This window comes from Clavelina lepadiformis, chromosome 4 (genome assembly GCF_947623445.1).
Source record: "Clavelina lepadiformis chromosome 4, kaClaLepa1.1, whole genome shotgun sequence".
NCBI lineage: Eukaryota > Metazoa > Chordata > Ascidiacea > Aplousobranchia > Clavelinidae > Clavelina > Clavelina lepadiformis.
Genome location: NC_135243.1, coordinates 2,155,240 through 2,181,677, shown reverse-complemented (window position 1 = coordinate 2,181,677; position 26,438 = coordinate 2,155,240). Strand labels below are relative to the sequence as shown.

The 26,438-nt window shown below is 37.9% G+C and overlaps 2 protein-coding genes across 7 annotated transcripts; both read left to right on the top strand.

The window, feature by feature from the left end:
- The first annotated feature begins 8,201 nt into the window (after positions 1-8,201).
- Positions 8,202-11,780, top strand: LOC143453412 (5-oxoprolinase-like). 5 transcript variants are annotated; one of them, XM_076954758.1, is made up of 7 exons: positions 8,210-8,798; positions 9,175-9,379; positions 9,849-9,953; positions 10,234-10,322; positions 10,692-10,886; positions 11,112-11,241; positions 11,697-11,780. In XM_076954758.1, the coding sequence occupies exons 4-6, from the start codon at positions 10,270-10,272 to the stop codon at positions 11,152-11,154; spliced, it is 291 nt and encodes a 96-aa protein (XP_076810873.1). In that variant the 5' UTR covers positions 8,210-8,798; positions 9,175-9,379; positions 9,849-9,953; positions 10,234-10,269; the 3' UTR covers positions 11,155-11,241; positions 11,697-11,780. The 5 variants fall into 5 exon arrangements, with proteins under 5 accessions (XP_076810875.1, XP_076810874.1, XP_076810873.1 ...); XM_076954757.1 differs by having other exon boundaries at positions 8,211-8,798; positions 11,112-11,283; XM_076954760.1 differs by lacking the exon at positions 11,112-11,241 and having other exon boundaries at positions 8,202-8,798.
- Positions 11,781-13,379: 1,599 nt separating this feature from the next.
- LOC143453383 (5-oxoprolinase-like) lies at positions 13,380-15,502 on the top strand. Of its 2 annotated transcripts, XM_076954712.1 has the most exons (3): positions 13,380-13,529; positions 14,207-14,289; positions 14,355-15,502. In XM_076954712.1, exons 1-3 carry the CDS (start codon positions 13,421-13,423, stop codon positions 14,649-14,651), a joined length of 489 nt encoding a protein of 162 aa, XP_076810827.1. In that variant the 5' UTR covers positions 13,380-13,420; the 3' UTR covers positions 14,652-15,502. The 2 variants fall into 2 exon arrangements, with proteins under 2 accessions (XP_076810827.1, XP_076810826.1); XM_076954711.1 differs by having other exon boundaries at positions 13,403-14,289.
- Positions 15,503-26,438: the final 10,936 nt, after the last annotated feature.

Below are 26,438 nucleotides of genomic sequence, written 5' to 3'. Positions count from 1 at the left end.
AAACCACCCGCATTGATGGAGCCTGCCGTGTTTATTGAAATCTCTGCTCAGTTGTTTCTTTTATGTTTGCGGTCTGTTGTTTTACTCGAGCTTTTAATGTTAGACTTGCTTGTGTCAATCATGACTGTTTTCACTTTCTGTCTTCCAAGAAAGATTTATAAGTTAGGCATAATGAAAAGTTTATAAAGTCTATGTTATAGCCATAGAAAGTCCGTATGTTGTTGCAATAAAAGCAACAGTTTTAGTGCGAGGTGTCTGATTTATAGCCCGAGCAGAAGATGTGTTCAGGAATTAATGAGTATGCTTTGATTAATAAAGTAGTCGGGATGAAATTAAACAAATTTTGTTCGCTTTTTTGCATTAGCTATAGGCCTGTATAAGAAAAATTTTAATTAAGAGATTGTTTAAGTAATGTCGTCACTGACAATGGTGTCATTCTTATTAAAATGAATTTTCAAACAGTTCCAGTAGTTTTGGCTTTCTTGGCGGCACAGGTAAAATCACAGTTCAAAATAGGTGATAAAATATAACATCTTGCGCCTAACAATGTGACCATGTTGCTGTAATTTGCATTTGTAGGTTGTCAACTAACCAAGACATGCAGAGTTTTGTCGTTTATCAATGTAATTATCACATAACAATTGCTGTAGTTTATAACTCTGCGTTTGTTTCTGAGCAAACAAACTTTCGGTAAAAACAAAAGCGCACGTGATTTTCTGCGGCTTTTTTGACGGAAAAAGTTCTATAAGAGATTCAACAATTTATCTTCAACCTTTTACTAACCTTGGGTGTCTTAATGTTTCATTAATTCTGTCATAATGTTTGCGACTTTAAAAAAATCTTAAAATAAACAGAATAGAATAGGTATAGAATTGATAGAACATGATCAAAAAAGAATTCTCGTTTCTAAAAACATTTTTCATGTTTTATTCTGAAATTAATAAAACTAATTGATACTGAGTCATATAAAAAACTAAACCATAAAATCCTGTTGTACATTTGAACTGAAATGCGAAATAAACTAGGATGACGTAACAAGTACTGGAATTGACCTTCGCTCTATATCACCGCTGTGAGGATGCGAGCTTTCATTTCTTACGTCACTTTCAAATATCAACAACACTTCTGGTGGATTGTATAGAGTTGATTGATTTTTAATTTTTATATTTTTCATTGTTTTTATTCCTTTTTCAGTTGATGGTCAGTGGGATCACTTCAATAAACTTGGACAAGATGTGCGCCAATTACACTGGTCAACAGCCAATTTGCTTCTGAAACGAATGAGGTCAATCTTGGCTAATTTGGGGTCACTGATCTCGAATATCAACTTTAAATTTGTTGATTAGCTCTAGTTTTTGAGATATGGCACCATGCCAAAATGTGCTTTACTTGCTAACGCGGAAAGAAGTGTGCGTTTATCTGTTGTAGTTTGCATCTGCCAGATAGAGTTGGGCACTTAATATATTTGTTTGAAGGTAGATGACGTTTCTATTCATATTATTTTTGATTTTGACGTATGTTTGAGTTGGGTTGTTTGCTTGCTTCATGTGTGTAGTCTGAACTGCTCTTTCTGCAGATGCCACGTAAATGCATAAAAAATGCAGACAATTTCTACTAGATTTGTGGTGAAATAACTTTTTCTTCACAAAAGCGAAGTATAACGGCTGTGGTCAGGAAAACAAACCTTGTATTCAACTTGTATTTTGGATATAAAGTTGGTGATCAGGACAAGAGTTGGGCCCCTAACATATGCTGTAACTCCTGTGGTGCAAATCTTTGGCAATGGCTAAACGGAAAAAGAAAATGTATGCCCTTTGCTGTTCCAATGGTTTTGAGAGAACCTACTGACCACATTAGCGATTGCTACTTTTGCACGACCCCCCACCCCCCGGTTTGTAAAGGTTTGTCGAGAAAGAAGAAGCAAAGTATTCAATACACAAATATTCCATCAGCAATTCGTCCCGTATCGCATGTAGAATTACTTCCTGTTCCTGAGGTACCTAAAGAATTCACGTTACGTTGAAACACTATCTTCCAAAGAACCACACCTTATAACTCAAAAGAAATTGCACTATCTTATCCGGGATTTGGAACTACCAAAAGTTAAATCAGAAATTTAGACTTCAGCTCTAGACTACAGCAATGGAATCTTCTGGCAGAATCATCATCTTCGAAGACGGTAAATTTGATCAAGTGTTATTTGACAAAGAGAAAATTGCATGGGAAGCGTTTAAGTTGCTGGCCACAAAATTCTTGGGGAACAAAAGAGCTGACAACTACACGGAATTGGTGTAAATCTCATTAAAGCATACAGATGCATGGAGTGCAATATGTCACTGAAGATACACTTTTTGGACTCGCACCTGGATTTTTTCTACCAAACTGTGGAGATGTCAGTGATTAGCATGGTGAGCGATTTCACCAATGCATATCTGCAATGCAAAAGAGGTACCATGGAAAACAAAATCAATCAATGCTTGCTCACTTTTGCAGGATGATATGTAGGGATGCTCCATTAACCGTATACGAGTTACAGGACAAAAGGAATATAACAGATAAAATAGATTAGAAATTTATATTTGGAAAGTGGCAGTTATTTGTTGCATATGCTATGCTGAAATATAAACGCATGCAATTATTACACTGTTTGTAGATTGTTACTGTTGTGTTCAATAAAGTGCACCAAGGCTTGCCATATATAGATAAACATACAAAAATGAAAATTTTTTTATCTTTTAAACTAGAGCTAATCAGCAATTTTAACCGACATTTTTGGATTCAGCGTCCAAAAATACATAAGAATCAATTGTTTTCTTAACGGAAGCAAAAAATTTTTGAAAAATTGTTGACCAGTGTTATAGGTAATCGCTTTATATCGAAAATGATGTCATAATAGTTCTCTGTGACGTCTTGTTTTAGTCGAACATGCTACTACTGTATTTATTTTTCCTATTCCACCCAGCCAAGAACCCCACAATAAAGAAATTGAGTTTCTGGGAGAGAAACAGACGAGTTGCGTCATCATTGCCGAATTCTGTCAAAATTACACCAAAGTACCCGGTATGACAATATTATGACGAAACAATCTCTTGTCTCAATCTCAACTAACAAACACACAAACAATCTGAGATTTTCACAAAACTAGAAATACTCAATATTTCCACAAAATTCTCACCTTACTTTCCTTGCTAAAGGTCACTGCCCTTACGTCAACACCCACGTGACCAACATGATTCCTCCGGATGTCTGCTTTTCCCAAACGCTTGGTGGCGGCATTGCCTACACGAGATGTTTTAAGAAGCTCAGTGGAGTTGATTACAACAATTCATGTATGAGGGTTATAACCTGAACGACATTAAGTTATTTGCAGTATACTTTCTATATTCTTATTGCAAAGGAGCTATATTAGGCTACTGTTTGCAAATAGATAAACTTCGAATTTTATATGACATTTCATAGCCTACAAGGTTATCGTTGAAAATAAATGGAACATTCTTATGAGTTACTTTCTTTGAAATCCAGTTAACGCGACTCGCAAGTGTAAATCAGACGGAAGATGGTCTCGCATTAATTTTACTGCTTGTCGTCCAATACCGGACTCGGTCAGTTCTGCATCAATGCTTTCACATAAACATTTTATAACCTGCACGGATAGATTTAATAATTCCAGAATAACAACAACTAGGTCACTTACATTCAATTAACTTTAAATAAATTCAATCAAGATTCGACAATCTTTAACAACTTATATGATCAAGATTGTTTGTCTCGACTTATATGATTCAATACTTACATCGCTTGGGATGGGATAGAAATTTTTAAATCTAAAAAGTGATTTACACTTTTTTTGAATTTCAGAGAAACCCTGCCGAAGATTACGTCAATGCCCATCTCAAGATTGTCGTCATCATAACCTACGTAGGCAGGGGACTTTCCCTCTTCACATTGATCATCGCTTTTTTACTTTTCTGGAGACTCAGGTACATCTATGGCGGACGACATAAATTTTAAAACACCGCGATAACTCGATTTAGAGGTCATTGACCCCGTAATCTTTGATCTCAGTCTTAGCCGTTTGAGACCTTGAGTCATAATTATACTGTGACTTCAAAGTAAATTCAATTATGACCTAAACGTAGTTTGGGAAAAATCACAGAGAGGTGATGACGAAAATTCGCGGCTTTATGCGACTGAAGTTCTGCAACGATTCAATCATAAGAAACTGTTTATAAGAAAGTGTATAACTTAGTTTGCATGTTGAAAGTTAAAAGAGTTATGTAAGAAAAATATCTCTTGTATAGGGAGGACTCTATGGCATAAACTCTATGCTAACACTTTATACAAAGCATGAAGTGAAATCCAATTCTATTGTTCTCTTGGCAAAAATAGGTTATTTCGGCTTTATTACGGCATGCATACGTCATTTTGTTTACGTCATCACGTTGTAGAAGCATCCGGTGTTGGAGAAATATCATTCATTGGAATCTTGCTACGTCACTCATTCTACAAAACGTCATCTGGTTAATTCATAGTTTCTTCACCAGCTACCATGCAAGAAAAAACAATGAAGTATTTTGACGTAATTAGTATGACGTAAACGATATCTTATGCTTACCATTACTCTTACAACGAAGCTAATTAAAATGTTTAAGTTTAAGTTTAATTACAAATTTACGGTTTATTGTATCGACATTTTTTGGTAAAGAAATATCTTTATATAATATGTGCAAGTCTGCACAATTGTTTACGCCACTTCTTCTTCTCATAATCGCCCAGGTTTGGTTCCAGGTTCTATGTCGCGTCCTGGCCGCCATCTCCATCTACTCTCAAGTGGCCACCTACTGCTGGATGTTCGTGGAGGGCGTCTACCTTCACATGATGGTGGTCATGGCTTACACGTACGACAGGTTCAGCATAAAGCTCTACATGGCGCTAGGTTGGGGTAAGTCAGGATTCATTACAGTTGCTTTGACCAATATTTCGATTCCCATTTTACGAGTCAGTGGGTTTCGACCTGCAGTCGGCCCTGAAGAAACAATTATTCTTCATCATACATTTATTTATTTTTGCCAAGTTTGGTGACAGGGTATCATGGTCACGTTGTAGTCGCAAAGCTACCTACACACATACTGACTATTGTGATGTCAGATAAGTCCATTGTTACCGCCATTGTCTTTGACTTCTACAAAATCCTGTTCAACCATTGACTTAGTCAGGTTATTTAATGTCATATATGTCATGCAACTTAAAATTGGTCCGAATATTAACATCCTAAAACTTGTCCTAACTCTTTTAGATTGCGCTAGGAATGTTTTGTTAATGGCGCTGTATGAGTATAAAGGAGTCTTTTGTGTTTTTATAGGCCTACGTGTTTCTGAGATGTTGCATAAACCAAAGCTTATACCTGTTTCATTAAGCTGTTTGTATCAGATATGTTCAGCACAAATTTTCACCGAAAACATGTTAATTAATTACTAATAACACAAGATGGCTATGACGCAGGCACACCGATCCCAATCACGGTTATATGGGCAGCGCTCAAAGCGGTTTATGAGGACAAAAAATGCTGGATGCAGAACCCGACGGATACCTGGGTCGAATATTTCTACCAGATTCCCATCTTTGTCTTGTTCGCGGTAAGTTTTTATGACGTCACATTATAACAATGATCAGAATTAAGTATAGGCTATAGCAGTCAGGATCAGAACTACCAGTCGCTCGGAGTAACTTATTTGAAGTACTTTTTGCCATCTCTTAATAAACCTGAAGAAGAAACTTATGCTTGCGAAAGCTCGTGTAGAAGAATCAAAAATAAAGTTAACCTTCAGAGTGCGACCACCTTATATCTTGTTTTTATTTTACTATCTACTGGGTCAACACGGTTCATCCAACATCAACCAAGTAATTTATGACGCTTTGGAATTAAAACATTTATTTCCTTCTAAACAGATCAACGCGTTGATAATGGTGAATGTCGTTCGAATTTTGGTCACTAAACTCATCAAGCAGAACTCGCTGGAAAGTGCAGTGACCTATTCAAAAACAGTGAAGGCGGCTTTCTTTCTCTTCAACCTTCTTGGAATTACTTACATCTTGTTTTTTCTCAGTCCGGGAGATGGCGCTGGTGAAATCGCTTTCTTCTACGTCAACGCCATCTTTCAGTCATTTCAGGTGAATTTGTTGATTTCTTCGATTGTGCGGTCAGAATTGTCTTTCATCTCCAATTTCCACTTTTACCTACATGTCTTACAATCGCGATCTGCACATAATTGCGCTTCTCTACCATTTGTATATTGACGTCATAGCACTCTGGCGTTTCACTGACGGAGCCATAAATGTTTTGATTAATACATTTCTGACGAATTTCAGACAACTTATTGTTTTCTATGGCACGGCAGGGTTTCTTGGTATGTTTGATTTATTGCTTGAGCAACTCGGAAATTCTGAACGCGGTTGGAAGGAATTGGCGGAAGTGGCGTCACAATACAAGAGTGCCCTGCTTCGAGAAAGACCTCCGTGGTATTGGGTGATGTTTGATCTGCAATTTTTATTAAATATTTTTTAACAAATGAAGGTTTCCCCAACCCAGCCACAGATCGAAGAAGTCATGTCATCACTCGATTTGATCGGTCAGTTTGGCTTATGACGGAACAATCACATATTAAAGCATGATTGACTATATTTAGTGAGACGTCACTCGACTCAGTCCACATCACCGACCACTCATTTCCACGTAACCGTCAAGCTAGAAAGACATTGTGACGAATCCGGAACTGAAAGATCAGAACAATTACCTTCCCACCAATTGCGCTCGGTCATTTTGCATGAAACGGTTGCTCCGACGCTCCATCCAGCGGAAAACGATTTGTAGGAGCACATTGTATTACTTTGTGGCATCATCCCTGCTTAATACCATGTACTAACTAAATGCCTTTCATGTAAGTTGTTATGTCACTGTATTACAAAACCACAAATGAAAAGCTTCGATGACGTCACACCTTGCCAACATAGCAAACGCTGTTACACGTCACAGGCAAGTAATTACATATTAGGTCCTATATTAGGTCCTATACGTCCTATTACGTCCTATAGATAGGAACCACATTTTTTAGCTTAAATTAATGTTATCTTGAATATATTTGCTATGATTTTTAACATAAATGCCATGTTTTTATGTTAAAAGTAAATCAATTAATCGTAGCTCTTGTGTGCGTTAGCATTTCCGGATTATTTAAAAAAAACGTTTTTACGTTTCTAAGAAAGTACTTTTGGTTGTGACAATTACGTCACACGTGACTCGCGAGTCATGAGTTGTTGTGGAAATGCTTAAATTTTAATTTGGGATCTTGCAATTCAGTTGCAGACCAAGCTTAAATTCTCCTTAATGACGTTCAGAGAAACTACCTGGCTTGAACTGGTGTGCCATATAATTACCGATATAATGTTTGCAATCTTTCTTTTTACTGTTCCCATTCACTTGTTACTACTGCACAATGTAACATTCAGTAAGATTTGCCCAAAGGTGTAAGCCTTTGTGTCTGATAATAAATAAAAATGGGACTTTAACGTTTACTAATATGCATAGACAGAATTTAAGCAACTAAAACAGCATAGTCACGCCGTTTGAGAAATGAGAACTCATATCATCGAATGAGAAGTAAAACAACTATCAATCAACATTGAATTTCGCTCATATGGTAACACGAACAGCCAGAGAAAGTCCGGTCTTTATGGCAAAGGTGTTTGTTGTGTAATAATTCAAGCCAAGTAATACAACAACGAAATTATTATTTGTCATAAATTCATTTTTCATAGGTTAATGAAAGTTGTAAAAAAATGTCGGCCTGTTATACTTACACAGGAGTACTTCTAAGTTGTTTTGACCTTATTGCACCTTGCATTTAGTAGAAAAATAAAAACTCAGAAAAATATGACATTGCAAGGACAAGGAATCTTTTAAACAGTGACGAAATGTCACCATGTCAATATTAATGTGATATTTATCGCGATAACAGCAACTATTAGGTCAATAACTCTGACTGTGTCAAGTGGTTCCATATATTACATGACACGAATGAGATTAAGCCACTAGTCTTTCACATATAACCAAGTAAACGCCAATCACATCGTTTGATGGGTTTTAGTTAACCAGCATTGTTTCCAGTGCATCGGTGGGACGTAGTCAGCCATAAAAAGGCGTTGCAAACTGTATGTAGGCAGATTTATGGGTACTTGACCACAATAAGGCATGGCAAATGTTTTTGAACGAAATCAGCGTCTTATTAGTCAATGATAAAAATTTTGGACTAGGCCTAATGACGGTCACTTTTTTCCAGTGTAGTTGCTGAAGAATTGTTTGGTTTTAAAAGAATAATATTTGAAAAGCAAAATTTTTAAGTAAATGGCCTTCAGTAGGCTGTATAAGAACATGTATACACTGGCTGTCTGAAAAATGTTGACCCTGGTTTGTTTAGCCTGGAAAATATAAATATAGGAAATATAATAATTTTGTAGTCAGTTTCGATATCGTTAGCCTAGTATTTGTGTTCACCTGAATGCAAATGATGTTCGGCGAATCTATTCTAGTTTGGGTTTGTATCGGCCTAACTTTACAGGCAGCCTTGCAAGTGCCTTTTATTATGGCATGAAAGAAAATAATGGACGCACTCCGACACTATGCTTAGATTTTAGGAAACACTTAACATGATAAATGCTGCATGAGCAAGTTCTAAGAAGAAACAAATTTTGAATCAGAAAAGTAAACACAAGGGGAATGAATTTGAAGGATTATGGAAGAGGTTTGTGACAAAAATAAACATATAGCCAATATGGTAAAGTTTATCATAATTTTATTGATGATTTTTTGTCTCATAGTTGTTTCAAGTTTACTAATTTCTTCGTTGACAAGGCTAAAAAGATTATTATGAAAAGTAGTTTGATTTCAAGGCTGGTGTTTAATTACAAATATGCCCGTAATTTTGTCTCAAATTAAACATAGCTTCCCTTCATTTCCTCAAGTTTAACCATTTGTCGACTTGGCGAAAACCACTGCTAAGAATTGTTGTTTAATTCGATAGACTGCCTAATTATGTATACATAGTTTAATTTTGTTTTAAAGAGTTTAAAATTATGATGATCGAATCATTCGACTCAAGTAAGATTGATTTCATCCAGATTGGAACGACGGTCGCCACAAATGCTCTCCTTGAGAAGAAAGGTGAAAGAATGGCACTTGCTCTCACTAAGGGTTGGAGAGATCTTCTTTACATTGGAAATTAGTCCAGACTGAAATTATTCGACCTCGTAAGCTGATCAACTCTGATGTTTCCAGTTGACAATGCAGTTGTATTAAGCTACTTACCCACTGGTGACGCTAAATGTGGGTTTTGTATTTTTCGTCTTTGCTTATTTTATAGTTTCTATGGTTTTAAATACTTAATCAGAGATGAGTTTATTACCACTTTTTACTTTGATTTAAAGCAGCGGTTCTTAACCTTTTTGATCTGCTTTCCCATTAAAGCCAACCAAAAAACTCAAATTCCCCTTACTGATTTTCTAGTTTTCCGTTAGTTTTAGTACAGTAAATACGCTTAAGCTAGTGTCTGACTAGAGCTCAAGTAGGCCTCACTTCTGTATGTAATTATAGTAGTTTATTTGTTTCATGCTGTTGTAGCTAGAAATAGAAACAAGTGATTACTCAAACTAGTTATGACATCATGTGTGCATATGGTTGTGCCTGCCTGTACAAACTCAACACCCAAAGCAACCCATGAGTTCAAAACTGTTGCCCATCCTGGGATTACATCTTCTGATATAAAATATAACATCTCACACTCCTCTATGCTCAGGTTCAATGAAAGTAGAACAATATTATCCGGCCCAGCAGGTGGCGTTATGTGGTACGCTATGACGTCATTTGAAGACCAACATAGCATTTGGGTACAACATGAGAGGTATGGTGCCGCTAATATATCCAGTATCAGTATGAGCATGTACGTTGCATGCATGCACAAGCTAGATAAATATTAATAAGATTACGTAAGTTATGTCCTTGTGTTGTCATCGTGGTGTCCCAACCATTTATTCCAGTGCTTGGTGTTGTGGCCGTGTGGCTCGACACTTGTTTATACAATTTGTGAATATCCTGACATGTTCTTTGTTCTGTAATAAACAATGATTTGGTGACATGCAAATACTTAAATTGTGATGAAATTTATGACACTATTTACACAGGAACATCAACAGATCTAAGTCGATACGACGGGGAATATGAGCATGTGTTCAAGTCTACTACAGCTGGTGTCACCATACAAGCACCGCAGGTATTTTATTTTCAAATCTTAAATTAAAGCAAAACCTCAACAATGGTGCAAATTTTCCTGTTAATGTCAACATCAGAACAAAGTTTGTTTTTATTTCAATGTGTTGATATGTGCTAGTATGTGTTGTTTGGACTCTACATGCTTTGTTATATTTTTGTGTATATGTTGTTTTTACTATCTTGTTTTCTTTCAAGCTTTTTGATATTTTGTACCTATTTAGCTTTTACAAATTAAAGTGGACGTTCAAAATTTGGAGAAAGACGACTTGTCTCATTTGTTCTTGTCTCGTTTTGCATTATTTCTACTGACACTAGAAAATGTTGTCTTATTTTGTTTGAATTGTATGACAGCTGAACATTTTCATCACAGCTTGACAGCAACACAGTCGCAGCACGGTCTGGTCTATGCAATTTTTCCGGTTGGGTTTGTTTGTCGTCAGCCCGAGTTCTCCCTGAATCTGTTGGGGCCCACCCAGGCCCCACATGCTACAGAAAGGGGATTCCCTAACTGTGACGCCAATCTGTGTCTGGAAATGTTGTTGCCAGAGCAAATGTTGTACGACAGGTAACAATATTATTTGTGATGATTAGGGCAACCAGTTTTTTGACCTAAAAATTTGCAAAGTTTGACCTTATTTTGACCTAAAACGTTTAAATTTTGACCTCATTTTGAAAAGCGCTATACTGATAGTCTCTACACTGTCTACAGCAACTTTCTAATCTAAAGCTGCATTTAAAAATGACAAAATGCTTTTCTAGTGTTGACTTTTTTTCGTTTCTGCGTATTAAGATTGACAACTTGCAGTTTCAAATGCAATGCCGTCACATCGTGACGTCACCAAACGCGCTGAAAAGCCTTTTCTCTCTTTGAAGTAAAATTTGCGGGACTGGAATTGTTTGCGGGACTGGAATTGTTTGCGGTACAAGAAAAGAGAAAAACGGAAGAATAATATTACAGAATGGTTACAAAATTACAAGTTTAATAGATTTTGACCTAAAAAAAAGACCTAACGAAACAATTTGACCGTATTTTGACCTAACGTAACATTTTGACTTTATCTCACCTAATGACTTCTATACCACACGTCGTATAAAGCTGAAATTTGTTTTGTGCTTGTTTCATAGCATTCTGAGCAGGAAAAAAAATTGACCATATTGACTTTTGGTTGCCCTAGTGATGATGTAAAGTGTTGTTAAATATCAATGCTAAATTTTTATTTGCTGCACCTATGTGTATGTTGTGCTATTGTCTTATTACAAATACTTAAATCACAAACCGTGCATAATTTCATCAATCCGAGGTTACTTATAAAGTGATTGTAAAGATAACATGCTACAAATGGTATCTTTATTTATTAAAATTTCGCTTACTCAGGTGACATCACCATCATGATAGGGAAGGGAAAGCCGAAGCATATTGGCAAGGAATTGGACGCCATCCAACTCTCTATATTTTCACACAGGTCAGTGTTATTTTGTGGTTTAAATTTTTCGAAGCGATATAACTGACTGTTCACTGATTTTGTGAAAATTCACGTATTCAGGTGACATCACCATCATGATAGGGAAGGGAAAGCCGAAGCATATTGGCAAGGAATTGAACGCCATCCAACTCTCTATATTTTCACACAGGTCAGTGTTATTTTGTAGATACAGTTTTTGGAAGCAAGTTTATAACTGACAATAACTGGAAAATTGAATATCAAATGCATGCAATGACCATTGGAATAGTTGTAAGGTGCGGTGTTGTAAGGTTCTTTGTCATTCTCCGTTATTTTAAATATACAGTCGAATCCGCTTAATTCGGACACTGGATAACTCGGACAACCGCTTTATTCGGCCAAAATGCTCGGGAACGGAACAAAAGTAAAATTTGAACGTAAAAAACTCCTGTTAATTCGGACGATTCTCCGCTTAATTCGGACACAGGTTCGCAATTCCATCGTTAGGTTATGATACAATAAACAGTATATACTTCGTTCGTTTTAAGACAAGATGCAATTGCATTATGAGTGATTATGGTGAAACAATGACGATACATGCAGTAACAATCGACAATGAACTTATATAACGCCGTGCCAGCTTCATAGTCGCTTTTACTTCGGTACAATTGCGTCCATTTTGTAGGACAAAATTGTACAGAAAAGTTTAGCACAAAAAGTGAAATTGCTCACTAAAGTAAACGAAGACGTTTTATGCGATCAGTGCCAGTTACTGCAGTATAGCGCAGCAGCAATTCATTTATTACGCAACAGTACAGTATTTTAAATGCATTTTTTGCCTTTATGCATGACCATGAAACGAACAATTGATTTTCCGCTTGATTCAGACAAAGCCGTTTCTCCGCCTAATTCGGCCAAAAGTGAGCGGAACCAAAGTGTCCGAATTAAGCGGAGTCGACTGTATAGGTGTTATTTTGTGGACTGAATTTTTCGAAGCGATTTTTATGACTGACAATTTACCCAAATGACAATAACTGGGAAATTGAATATCAAATGCATGCAATGATTATGGGGGTAGTTGTAAGGTGAGGTTGGGTTATTTGTCATTCCCGATTAACTTTTATTGTGTGTGTGCTAGACTGGGATCACTGATCTTATCAATATATTATAACCTCTGACCTTTGACATCAAAGGTTCATGAGCATTGCAGAACAGATGGGTAGGATTCTACAACGGACAGCAATATCCACTAACATTAAGGTATTTGTCTGGCTTGAACTCATCATATTTTAACATGTTTGTTATTTATACATTACTGGTCTAGATAATCGTCCAACACTGCTTTTATCTGTTTGGTCTAATTTCTGCGAATTTATTGCACCAAGATTTCTCAGCCCTTGACATTTTATCTGTGCTTCAGTCGTTGAAAGTCCCGTATAGTCTTGTGTATATTGCAAGACATACTTGTGTAAATATGTTCTTGATAACTGAGTAGGTGTAATTCTATTATTATCATTATGTTTTATGAAAGCACTCATTATTTTATGTGTAACATTACATGAATCGACAGGAACGACTTGACTTCTCGTGCGCTCTTTTCGGACCCGATGGTCGTCTTGTTTCCAACGCTACACACATCCCAATCCACCTAGGGACCATGTTGGATGGCGTGAAGTACCAGATCTGGGCGATAGAGATCAATGAAGGAGATTGCATACTCTCCAATCATCCATATGCTGGAGGAGTTCATCTTCCTGTTTACTCTCGTGAGTATAATCATGTGATTTGCTTGGTGATGTGATAATTGTTATAGATCTGATCACGAAGTTTATCATATGATGTTCAAAAATTTCATAGTTGTGTAGCAACGGTGTTTGTGTTAACTAACCGCTACTGAAACATTTTGAGAAGGTTGCGATTTATGCTGGGATGTGATTGTGATTTATGTGATAATGTTCTGGATGATGTGCTTTCTCGTATCATATGATGCTGAAAGGTTTCATGGTAGTTGTTGTTGTTGTTGTTGTTCTAATGAGTCAGAATTATTTTTAAACCAGTGGTTCCCAATGTTTTTTTAGTCGCGTACCCCTATTAATAAATTTTCAAGCCTGCGGACCCGTACCTAAAATTTGCCAAGAATTCAATCAGAAAATGTCTTGTTATTTAAAGCATAACCTACTATTGAGGGATATTTATTTACTGTAATATCAGATATACTTGGGAGCTGCTGCAAATTTCAATGAAAAAGTGTCTTAAAATGTTTATGATTCTCTTCTTTCGTTGCACAAACAATAGAGAAATAAAGTAGCCTACATGCAACCAAGACACTCACGGATCCCCAAGTGGTCCGCGAACCCCAGGTTGGGAACCACTGCTTTAAACCCTATTGAACTTGTTTTTACTTGTTACCTCACACAAGTAACAGCGTTTCTCGTGCTCCCAGGAGAATTCACTAGTTGCAGCCGGACCCACAATCTCCATGGCAACCTGGCCGACTTGAGAGCGCTAGTTGCCGCCAAACAAAAGGTAAGTGTCTTTGTGACGTCACAACTGTATCAATCACAGACATTTCAACGAAGCTTTCTGTTTAGGGTATCCACCTAGTCCAGGAGCTCATATCGAGAAGCGCGACATTCGATTTCGAAGGGACATCCCCTGTGGTGATAAACAAGTTGAACGCGCCAAGAGCGATCACCAAGTCTGCCATCATCTACTCCCTCAGGTGCATGGTGGGCTACGACATCCCCCTTAACCAGGGCTGCCTCGCCCCTATTCCCGTCAACATACCCAAGTGGTCCATACTCGACCCCGACTATCAGATATCCAGATATCCGGTCGTCCTCAAGAACCTCCATGCAGCTCCTCCACTGGCGGAGACGGGGTTTTGAGGAAGATTCTCTTTTGAAACAACTTTACGCTGTCAGTGTCGTTTATTAAACTCTTGTTCTAGCAACTGTTTTGATTTTTTAAAGTTACTGAATTTTTTCAACAATTTACGTTTTTAAGCCACATTTTGATGCACTCGTAGACAATATTTTTTACGTCACTCGCAAAATAACCGCGGTGTAGTTTCAAAGAACATCTGGTCGTATTATTGGCTGTCGCTTATTCAAACCTTGTCACGTGCATCAGCCTCAGCACTGTTTCTACAAGTTTTAATTTTGAAACAATTTTGCGAGATAATTCACTGAAAGCGAAATGCAGCTTATTCCAACACCAGCCAGACACAAAATCCAGTTCCATGCGACCTGATGCGTGTTGTTGAAGCTTTCCGACTACTTGTGAGTGACCTTGCAGCCCAGCATTGGAGAAATCGCAATCTCGTCCTTACTCCACATACAAGCTTGATGCGGAGAACGACGCAGGAAAGTTTCGAGCCAGCATCTTTTCTAAGAATCCAGTTTTAAAATCAGAGGCAGATAACTTACAGTAGATACCGATTACACACGGGCCACAAGGTAAAATTATGTTTCATGGCAAGTTTGTATCTACCCAAGGTCCCGGCTCACACCTACTCGTCTAACCACACAATTACGCAATTTTTATCACCTCATTTGACCGCCCTGCGCCTTATTCTGAAACATCAAACGATCCCTGTGCCTTTATTTCTACCGCATGCTGGCGCTAGTGCGCTACAACTATTCCTGGCTTTCATGTGAATATCTTATATTAAACTTATTTGCTGCGCTGGTGGTAAGTAATCGCTTGTACACGAAGCAAAACAATGGTTGGTTTCTGTGGTTTTTGTAATAATGATTATTCTATGCAAAGTAAAGTGTAATATTGTTAGATAACAATACGTTTTAGCATTATCTATTATTACGTAATAAAAGTTGTTTCGATTCATAAATATTTGCCTAGATTAGCCAGAATAAATCGATGAAATAGGACAAAGTAACGTACAAGTGACAAAACTCATCGAATCAGTGGCGATAAATATGACTTTGAAAGACGGAAACAGCCTGAAAGTTTTTAAAGCAAAGCGGAAGTCCAGAGAACAGCTGGAACATGTTGCGAATGCGCACAAGTATTCCATGTATGCACAGTATGCGTGTATAGCTGCAACCGACCTTCTTCTTTGCGTGGTGATGCATGTCTGGTCTGAAGAAGATTCTCTTTCGAAAGAACTTAACCCCGACAGTGTTGAGCGAAAGGAGGGTTTTCCAACCCTATGGAGCTGAAGGTAAAGGGGATTCCCCGTGTACCCACTTACAACCAGTTTGTGATGAAATATTTGATAATCTTGGAAGATGAAAAAGCGGCGATGTAGGAACCGGTGTTACGAGGATGAGAGAGATATTACGAAAGTTCTGACCATTTTGCTTCATAAACCTTAAATATGACTCATCACCAGCGCACGACCTCTGGTGGAGAATTTGCTAAAATGTCGTTAAACTTCACCTCCTTATAATGCAGGTGGTGGATCTGGAAGTCGATGTAACATCGTTATGTTATAAAGGACAACACCTCTGAAGCGTGACGTGCCATTGGAGAAAGAACTACGTCTTCCACTACATTGCCCATAGTTTTACCGTTTCGAGCAAAGTACGTGGTTCTTGCGGAGAAATTAAAGTTTTGAGTTGTTAAAACTTTAAAGATTGTTCGTCTTTCGCGCGCATTTTGCAACCGTTTAACATCGAATGAAGCGATGGCCAAGTAGCAGTAAACGTTTTTATTGGTTTGTTAAAAATTTTAGCTACTTGTTTGGTTATTTTGCCAGCTTCTTAGTCGTGAGTACAGGTGGAGGAACAATAGAAAACAAAGACTAGTCTTTAACCACATTAAATAACTCTAAACCGGGTTTCTTTGGTTAAAATGGGAACCACGTTCACACTTTCCACCGGACAACTTGGAATAAATGAGACAATCATCACAAACTGGACATAAAGCTAAGAACGTCGCTTTTGTTGAAGCAAGTTATTCAGCAGAAAGATTTTGCCAAGTGGACAGAAGTTATGAGCGACAAGTAGAATGCGAAGGATATTTATATTTATTTGCTACATCCAGCAGGTTTATTGCTGTAAAGTATGTCTCAAGGTGGCGCCCTGCAGCTATTAAAGCAGATTTCCAACATCGTTTTCTTCAAAAGCAATAAAAACCTACAGCTCTCGTGTATAGGAGTCATATAAGAACCTCGACCGCTTTAAGGAATTTTTGCTGGAACGTTTTGTTCCTGGCAGCGAGTTTATCTTATGGACACCCGGTGGCGTTATAGCCCGCAGTTGTAACGCACTTGGACAAGGCATTAATGACACTTGCTCCTGTTCAGTGGACCTGGTAGATAATCCGTAATTCAGGCGATAACTTATTATATAAAAGTCATAGATAAACTAATAAACAACGTTTGAGAATCAAAATATGCACAAAGGCCACATCGGTAACCGGGACTCGAGGGATGAGAAATCATCACCATGTTTAAGACTTGCAAATACTGTTCTCAGTCCGAGGACAACGATTAATTATTACACCAAGCAATAAACAAACCTTTACTAGTTTTATGATAATAATAATCTTTACTTCTCTGTGCAGGGTTTCGTGACGTATAAGTTGAATAAATTGCACCTTCGTAGTCAACAGCTTTATACCTGCTGCTCGGTCTCCTCTCACACAGACACAACTTCCGTGTGGCCGTGAACTTGGTGCTTTGCTCCTCGGAGTTGTCTTTGTTTTTGGCAGGAAATATGGAATTGGTAAAGCATGGAGTGGAATGAAAGATTTCATTTATGGAATGGAACGAATCTTCAATAATAATCTTGAATGCACATTCACACAATTGAACTAAGTTCACGCATTCCCAGAACAGTACACGCGCACGCTCATTCACACAATCAAGTGCGTTCACCACAAACTTTTAAAATTATAACAATGTGGTTTCTTCCATTTTCGAAGGCGTTAATATCGTACAAAGTATGGAATATGAAATGAAAGATTTTGCTGGATATGGACCTTGGAAAATTTCAATTCCATTCCACAGCATGTCTTGGTCTTTGGAATTGTGGAAACGTCGCTCAAGCGTGACCAAGCGTTGAGACTGCGCATGACTCGTGTGTCATTCATTCTATCTGTGCTGTTGTGGAAAGCGGCCACTTATTTCATGTGGTGCTTTTAACATGTTATTCACTTATTTTATCCGGGTCGTTGATTGCTCGGAAACCTGCAGGTTTTAAAGAGCCTAAGAAAATGCAACACTACAAAAGTACCGCGGTACAGTAATTCGGTACTACGGCATAGTATTGTATTGATTTATCGTTCGTTGCCTCCTATCAGTGAACAGTAATTTGATTGATTTAAATATTCACACAACGACTTTATCGTAGCAATTAACAAGTTTTTCTCGGCATACTTCATTCAATCACGACAACACTGTTCATCTGTGTATTCATGTACGTCACAATAGTCATTGTTTCATCATATAACAAATAAAACTTTCTGCCCAAGTGAATACACAAGTATCAAATATTATGTGAGATCGTAACACATCTTGTAGGAAAGAGTTCTTCATTACAAAAGAAATAAGATCTGGTCGCCATTATCTCTGTGTACTAACTGCAGCTTGTGGTAGTTTAAGCCGTCCCTGGAATTGATTTGTTTTATAGAGACTTTATATTTTGATGATATTTTACTCTGCTGCAAATCCAGCATTTATCGTTTTTAAATTCATTCGAAGGTAGTAAAGCTCTCATAGTTTTAAGTTCATTTGTGAGTTACAACTTACGCACCCGGGGAAAAACCATGACGTCACGATCGGTGAGTCTATTAATGATCAAACAATGTAGTAATTTGTTGATTGTCTTGCTAGTAGTTATGTTGTCTCGTACATTGACCGTTCAATTTACTTAATTTGTGTTTAAACATTCCAAACAAATACAATGACATGTTTCCTTGCTGGCTTATTCTGTGTATGCAGTGGAATTCATCAATTCACGTGAATGTAACGCGTGGTAATTAGTAGCGGTAAAGTTTTAATTATTTGAGGCTTAATATTTGTTGGACTTAGGCTTATTTTCATCTACATATTTTACAAAAGGTCACTGCGAATATGTTGTCAGTTGTGGGGAAGCTGAAATTACCTTGGATTGTGTCGCAAATATTAGAACTGAGGTAACTTTTCAGCATTCTAATACATTGAGGATCCATTGTAGTGATTTATTGACTTAAACGTCTGGTCAATACAATGGTTTCATTCATTATTTTATGTTTCGATAACTCTACCAACTCTGTAGCTTTGTTTGAGCTGAGACCTTTTGTCATTGCTTCATTGTGACGTTTGTTCGTAACAATCCCGGTTTCCAAGCGCGGCCTGCGAAGTATAGTGCAAAGTTCAATTCAAATTAAAATTTATCTGAAGGCAGTAAAGCTCTGGTAGTTTTTAGTTTATTTGTGAGTTACAACTTACGTAATCGGGGAAAAACCATGACGTCACAACCGGTGAGTCTATTAATGATCAAACAATGTAGTAATTTGTTGAATGTCTTTCTAGTTGTTGATTTTTTTTCGTACATTGACCGTTCAATTTGCTTAATTTGTGTTTAAACATTTAATAAGCAAGTTCTAAACAAATATAATCACATGTTTCCGTGCTGGCTTATTCTGTGTATGCAGTGGGATTCATCAATTCACGTGAATGTAACGCGTGGTAATTAGTAGCGGTAAAGTTTCAATTATTTGAGGCTTAATATGTGTTGGACTTAGGCTTATTTTCATCTCCATATTTTGCAAAAAGGTCACTGCGAATATGTTGTCAGTTGTGGGAAAGCTGAAATTACCTTGGGTTGTGTCGCAAATATTAGAACCGAGGTAACTTTGCAGCATTCTAATACATTGAGGATCCATTGTAGTGATGTGTTGACTTAAACGTCTGGTCAATACAATGGTTTCAATGATTATTGTATGTTATGATAACTCTACCAACTTTAAACTTTGTTTGCTTTGTTTGCACTGAGACCTTTTGTCATTGCTTCATTGTGACGTTTGTTCGTAACAATCCCAGTGCAAAGTGTGGGCTTGCGCTTGGTTACAAATGATTTAGCCGCTGAATTTTGACCAAACTTTGTTTGTTAGACAAGGAAAGTTGCCGGTCCTGTCATGGCCACGCACCAATGGCATCAATTGACTTTTTAAGTTAGCATCGGTTCAATCCGACATCTAACGACTTTCTTTTATTACTTGTTCATTGAACCGAAACCGGTTGGTAACTTTCATATCTGGAACAGTTTTACAAAATCCTTTAAAAAGTTCGATTAAATTTTAGTAAAATTTTATATGAAGCCTTCCACAATATCGAGAAAAAGAGATGCTTTGTACTTAATGAGTTTGTCGTGAAACCTGGTTCAGCTTAAATTACAATAGTTAAGATTCCAACCATTGTTTAATATTTTCCCGATTCTCCCCGCTCTTTATTCTTTCAATTGAATTTTTATTTCATGCGGCCGCTTCATTGCGACCGTTGCTACGTCAAAGAACACGTTTCTTAGAAATTCTACGTCATTAATTTGGGCTTTCATCAAATTTTTAAATTCTAAATTTTTCCCGGAAAAGTTCTCAGAAACCAGTGATCCGAAACGAAAACATATGAAAAGGTTTCACGGACGATGTGATTGTTTTTGGTGTGTCGTGTCCGATGACCATGGTAGGCCTATTTAAGGATAAATGGTACCAAACTATTTAGCCTACACAGAATTTTTTTTCCAACCTTTACAATAAAACAAAATGTGCTTGAAATAAAACGACGCTTCGCTTGACTGCACTTGGCTTGAAGCAAACTGCGCAAATTGGTCACTCCGTCTTTGCACTCAATATTATGCGATGGTGTTTGGAACACGGGCTCATATGAAACGGGGTTTCGTGTTTATTAAGTGTGGTATTTTACTACCGGAATGAACAGAGTGCGTCTGAACCACGCAACATCGGGTTTCATTAGCAGGTGGGCTTATTATACCGGAACGTATAAAGCGGCGACCAGTGTATTGAAACAAATAGTATTCTTCTAAACATGTAGTAAAAATTATTTTATTAAACAGTTTATCAAGACCAACCAGATAAAACATGTTAAAATGTTCCGATTTTTAATGGGTCGAGTGGACTACGCTGTGATTCACTTATTTAAGAATTTGACCAGTAGTGTCGCATTAGGGTAATTACCGTCGAACGCAACGTAGGCTATTCTTAAACTGTTACGTTGTTAATTAGGACCGGCAACATTGTTCGACGTCATAATATGTTTTGATTGAATGAAATCGTTGATTTTCTGAATGTCTGATACAACCCTCCACTATGGTGGACGTCTGGGCCTTTGTGTCTGTGCGTTGATTCATTGAACGGAGATTGCTATCTCAATTGCGCTTTGTCAACATCAAGTGGCCAACTGTGTATATTGCTCAATGCGGTTCTGAAGCGTTTTATGGTTGGAGCGGCAGCGCAATGTGCTGTGTTGGTGTAATGTGATTGTTAGCCGACCATCATCATTGAATAAATTTAGAGACAAAAGTAATAATTCTTCAGTTATAAATCAGTTGGTTTATTCGCTTTCTTTGCGTCTCTCTCCGGATGTTGCTTAATTTCTATTCTGTTGCACTAAATCGTTGTATTTCGATCAGTCAAGTTTAATTCTGGTTCTGTGTGTTTGCCAGTCTGGCCAGCACGGTACACAGCAACGGTATTTTTTATTCTTATTTGCCCGATGTGTCGACTTGACAGATTCAAGTCACTTCTTTCAAAAAACTTGACTTGGGACTCGAGTTTAATGACTTAGTTACGACTCGGCAAACGAGTGGGTGTAGCATAAATACGTCACTAAGCTTTATACGTTGGTTAAATTCTGTTGATGATTTTAAATCGTTCGATTTTCGGTGATTTGCTTTTCCGTTGGTTTTCTCGTACGTCACGCCACAATTTGGCACGTGATTCCCTATCTAGAAACAATGAACTCTTTTTAGAGAGAAGTTAATAATAAATGATTCTGTTCGACAAAACTCGTCAAACGGAACAAAATTTAAGGGAACTTCGCGTCTTAGAAGCTCAAAGTTTCAATTAAGGCTGCATGAACAAAAGAACAAGCCAGACTTTAAACCTCCGATAGATGGAAAATTAACTTTGCTTTCTACAACTCGCTTCAATATTTGTGCTTGGACAATTGACGAGTAGCACAGAGAAATTGGTATAGTGATGTTATGGTCGTCTTTATCTTCGGACTGACAAAAGTTTTATGCGACTTAAACCCGGCGATGATTCTTCATCGCTCGAGCCCCGATCTCCGAGCTAGCTTCTGTGCAAATTCCGATTGTCACACATTTGTATTTGTTACATAGTATTTCCCGAATTTAGATCTGACCACCTTGTCAACTGAACAATAGCAAGTGTGGTTATAACCTTATTAAATCATATTAATGGCGTGGCCAAGGACATTGCAAGAATAATGCCACTGGGTGTCGACCACGGAACACGAGTTGCATTTGTTCCATGGACAGCGCCCAAACCACTCGGCTACCAAGAAGACTTAATCAAGAAATTAAGTGACGCAGTCATTTAAATATTGTGCAATTAAGCATCTTTCTGTGAATAAGCGTTTATAGCCTTTAAGTTTATTTGTTACGACATAATCGGCAGCCGATGATGCAAAGCATCCAAATATTTGGAAATCCATCCATCCGAATAATTGGAACGCAATTTCTAAATTATTGAGATATCTAAAAATGTTTGAAATTTACCCTTTTGTTCGAATGACCTGGACCCGGGCAGGATGACGTCAAAGCTACCAGCTCACCGCTGGAAACCTGATACCTGAGCGAACGTTACGAAACCGCTTTGTGCAGAAATAGCTTAAGAAAGAAGTTTAATGTGCTTTTCTTTTCTACATTCTTATCCTGTAACCGCCCGATTAACCGCCCAGTGGTTTGAAAGTCTGCCTTTGGTGAGGAAGCTTTTTTTCCAGGGTCGAGCCATGCTGCAAATATTTTACGAGTGAAAGTCTCTATCGACCGGTGTCCGGCATGTAGATGTAGAGTGTAGCTAGATGAGAGTAAATAAACATATGTATACATTATGTCTATGTTTAGAAGTAGTTCGTATGTAGTGATATATGAGAAAAAGTAGGCCTATATATTTCGCATGGGTCTGTAGGTTGCAGCAACAAAAATACGACTTTCCACGCATTTGTGGTCGATGTCCACCTTCAATAACTTGACCTGAGAATTGTGACCCGTATAAGCGTAGACGGCCTACATTGACTAGTTATAGTAACCAAATCACTTCTTCCAGGAGGGAATGTTTGTGAAAACACTATTGTCTCAAAATAGCAATAAAGTTCATGTGTTGTAAGCTGTATGGAATAAATATGTGGAAATAGCCATCGAAAGTCGACCATCATTGAAGGTTTGAAGCATTTAAATGTCATAGATTCTATCGAAAATTATAGCAACCGCATCTACAGCACCGTATGTATCAAATGTAAATGTAGTCAATGATATAAGCAGGCTGAGTATTGTAAGCTAGCTCGTTAGAATGGCTGGCGGGACAAGTTTCTTATTTAACCTTAGACAGTTAAAAAAGATCGTTTTATAAAGTCCTTGCCCACCCAAGAACAACTCGAACACGGACAGTGTCAAATTTCCAGCTCGACCTGAGCAAGATTTTTCGCGCCAGGAAAAATTTAAACGGAGACCGCGAACAACCTTCGAGATTTTTCGCTTTTGTTCGCATGACGCATCTGTGATGACGACACAGATACAAAACCTTGTCAATTTCTGAGAAAGACAAACACGTCAATGGAAGGCTATTTTTTGATTTTCTGAAACCTGACACTATGATACGATCGCCTATTCTGCTTTTCAATAGAATTGATTTACGACTTGCCTTATTCCATAAGCAATCCTCGTTTCCATTTGAATTAAAAATCTTGATGCGCCTGTGGTAGGCCTATTGTCTTTCAGTCTTATTTGGGCGGGATAGGCATCCCATCGACATAACATGGTGGAATGCCCTAGGGCCCAGTTTTGGTGGGGGCTCATTCATCAATAAAATTATAATTTAGGCACATATTCTCCAAGTTTAGCTTTATAGACTTGGTCTATCCAGCTGTTGGTACTGTTCGGTAAAGAATTGTAAATTTAACACAACAGCGTCTGTTTGAAAATATTAAAATACAAATAACCACCGTAATATGACGTTTTACGATTGTAAAACACTGTAGTTAGCGTGTAATAGCATTTAGGAGGGAAAATAACAAATCCTTCGAACCTGAAACGTTAAAAGAGTGCGTTGTTGCTCCGTCCCTCCATCTAGCGGTGGTTACAATTCAGAAATGATTCTTAATTCACTTCAAGTAAATAAAATTTAAAACGCAGTGCTTGCTGAGTAAAGTCGACTAAAAATTAACATAACTTGATACAGATGACTTATTTCAAGTAACCAATAGGAGAGCGACAAGTAACATGTAATCCGGTCAACTACACAAAGCAATGAGAAGGTCATCAACAGTATGTGAAGAAATCAAATAAACTGACAGCAACGGTTCATAAAACAAATCAATATGAAGCACAAATGGTAACACAGCAAAACCGATCTATACGGTTAGAGCAAAACACACCAAACCGGGAAAGTAAAGAACAGCGAAATTGAGACTCACCCTTCGTGTAAATATGATATAATAATTTGACATATATTTATCATATAATATTCCACCTGAGTGAACTATGTTTCTGTAAAAAGACTATGTTTGCCACCAGGCATAATTTCAATAACTATGCTGCTTCAATATGCATATTCAATATGCAATAACTAACTATGGTGCTCAGCGAATTAATTCTTTTATGAACCAACATTTCACACACCCATGCATGTGCAAAACTTTCGTTTTTGAATACATAACCGACAAAGTTGGATGACCACCACCAAAAGCAGCCAAAACACAACCAACGCGCCCGACATAATGACGTAAAGCGCCGCAATAAAAATAAACTAAGTTGAGCCAGCAAACGACCTATGCTATTGACAACCTAACCAAATGTATGTATTGTTTTGTTTTAGTTTCCTCCTTAAAACGATTTGTCCACAAACGTATAATTGTTAGGCAGGAGAATCATCTCGAGGCTAGAATTGTTCAACTGTCTTTGCTCAACAGTCGCGTAACACGCTAACAGATTAAAAATATCAAAAACCGATCATATTTTAGCTTAACTTAGCATTGGAATTTAGCATCAACCTACATTATATCATTGGTTCTTAATCTTGCTGAATTATTCAATTGGCAATTGGACAATTTCGACTAAATCTGATCGCAGCTCGTGGGAAAGCTCAACGCTGTTGGTAGCCTAGGATGCATTTTGAATCGAAGTTCATTGATACTTTTGTCTTTGCCTTCGACATTTTATCTCAAATCATGACCGAGGGCATCCAGGAACAGCAACAAACGCAAGATAAAAAATTAGTCACAAAACTCACGGCTTCTACGGACACCAGGCTATGTTGCTACTTTGACGGGCTTGGCTGACAAATTCAATAGTTTGAGTCATTGCTCCATCTCTCCAACTAGCGGTGATTGAAATGCAGGGAAGACTTTCAATTTACTTAAAGTAAATGAGAGTTTAAATGCATTGATTGCTAAATATGATGTGGTATTAACTAGTGAGATAAAATTTATATTTTATTTTTACTGAGTATAAAAGCAATGAAAAGTGTAAGTTATATCGCCGAGTTATTAGCAAGCGTTGTTTGCTTAGCGTAATACGGTGCCAGGACGCAATAAAGCATCCAGGAGATAACCCGCCATATATCAACGTAAGCAAACAAGCTTGGCGCTCATGGCTTTTCTCACCCAGGACACTTTCCCATTTTCAGTGCAAAATTGCCGCTTTTAGTTGATTTTCTCAAATCACCAATACGGTCGTGTTTAATCAGCTACCACAAAACCGTGTCGCAAAATATCCAGTCTCATAGCTTTCATAACTCTGGCGGCAAAGAAACTGTTCTGCCAACACCGGCAGCAACGAGATCGCTCCGGATATTCGGAAAAAAACGAGATGGCTTAGGGACTCTGGCGACAAGGAGACGGCTCTTGAACTCCGGCGGCAAAGAGGTCGCATTGAAACTCCGGCCGCAGCGAGATCGCTCCGAAACTCCTGCGGCAACAAGGCGGCTTGGAACCACCGGCGGCATCGAGACGGTTCGGGAAGTCCGGCGACAAAAAGACGGCTCTGGAACTCTGGTGTCAAGGAGGCGACACTGGAACTCCAGTGGCAACAAGACAGCTCCAAAAGTTTTGCTCAGGAACTCAACTCTGTTCGTAACTTCTTCTCCTTGCGTATGAGTATCTGTTCATCAAATGAACCCGTAACTTTGTCCCTGTACGTAGCCTATCCACCCTATCGTCTTATGACTTTAATACAAGTTTTAATTCGTGGCTACTTACAGCCGTGATACAACTCAACTAAGTCAGTGCAATAACAAAACTGAAGGACACGGTAATAACATACGTCACAATTACAGCGCAGCATTCGCTGAGCCTTTAAAAAGGAATTTATTGACAGACATATATTTTTTAGGCAGGAGAGCCATCTCGCGGTTACAGTTTTAAAATCCACAGCCAAGTTAATTACACTGGTCAATTAAAAAATCTTAATTCTGGACGTGGTTCTAGCTTGGTTGCGGCTCAGTCCTACATTTCCGCCTCTACGTCAATG

Coding starts and splice junctions, on each gene's coding strand:
- LOC143453412 (XM_076954758.1), top strand. CDS start 10,270: ATGAGCATGTGTTCAAGTCTACTACAGCTGGTGTCACCATACAAGCAC. Junction 10,323..10,691: donor TCACCATACAAGCACCGCAG/GTATTTTATTTT, acceptor TTTTCATCACAG/CTTGACAGCAACACAGTCGC. Junction 10,887..11,111: donor GAGCAAATGTTGTACGACAG/GTAACAATATTA, acceptor CTGCGTATTAAG/ATTGACAACTTGCAGTTTCA.
- LOC143453383 (XM_076954711.1), top strand. CDS start 14,077: ATGCAACCAAGACACTCACGGATCCCCAAGTGGTCCGCGAACCCCAGG. Junction 14,290..14,354: donor TAGTTGCCGCCAAACAAAAG/GTAAGTGTCTTT, acceptor CTTTCTGTTTAG/GGTATCCACCTAGTCCAGGA.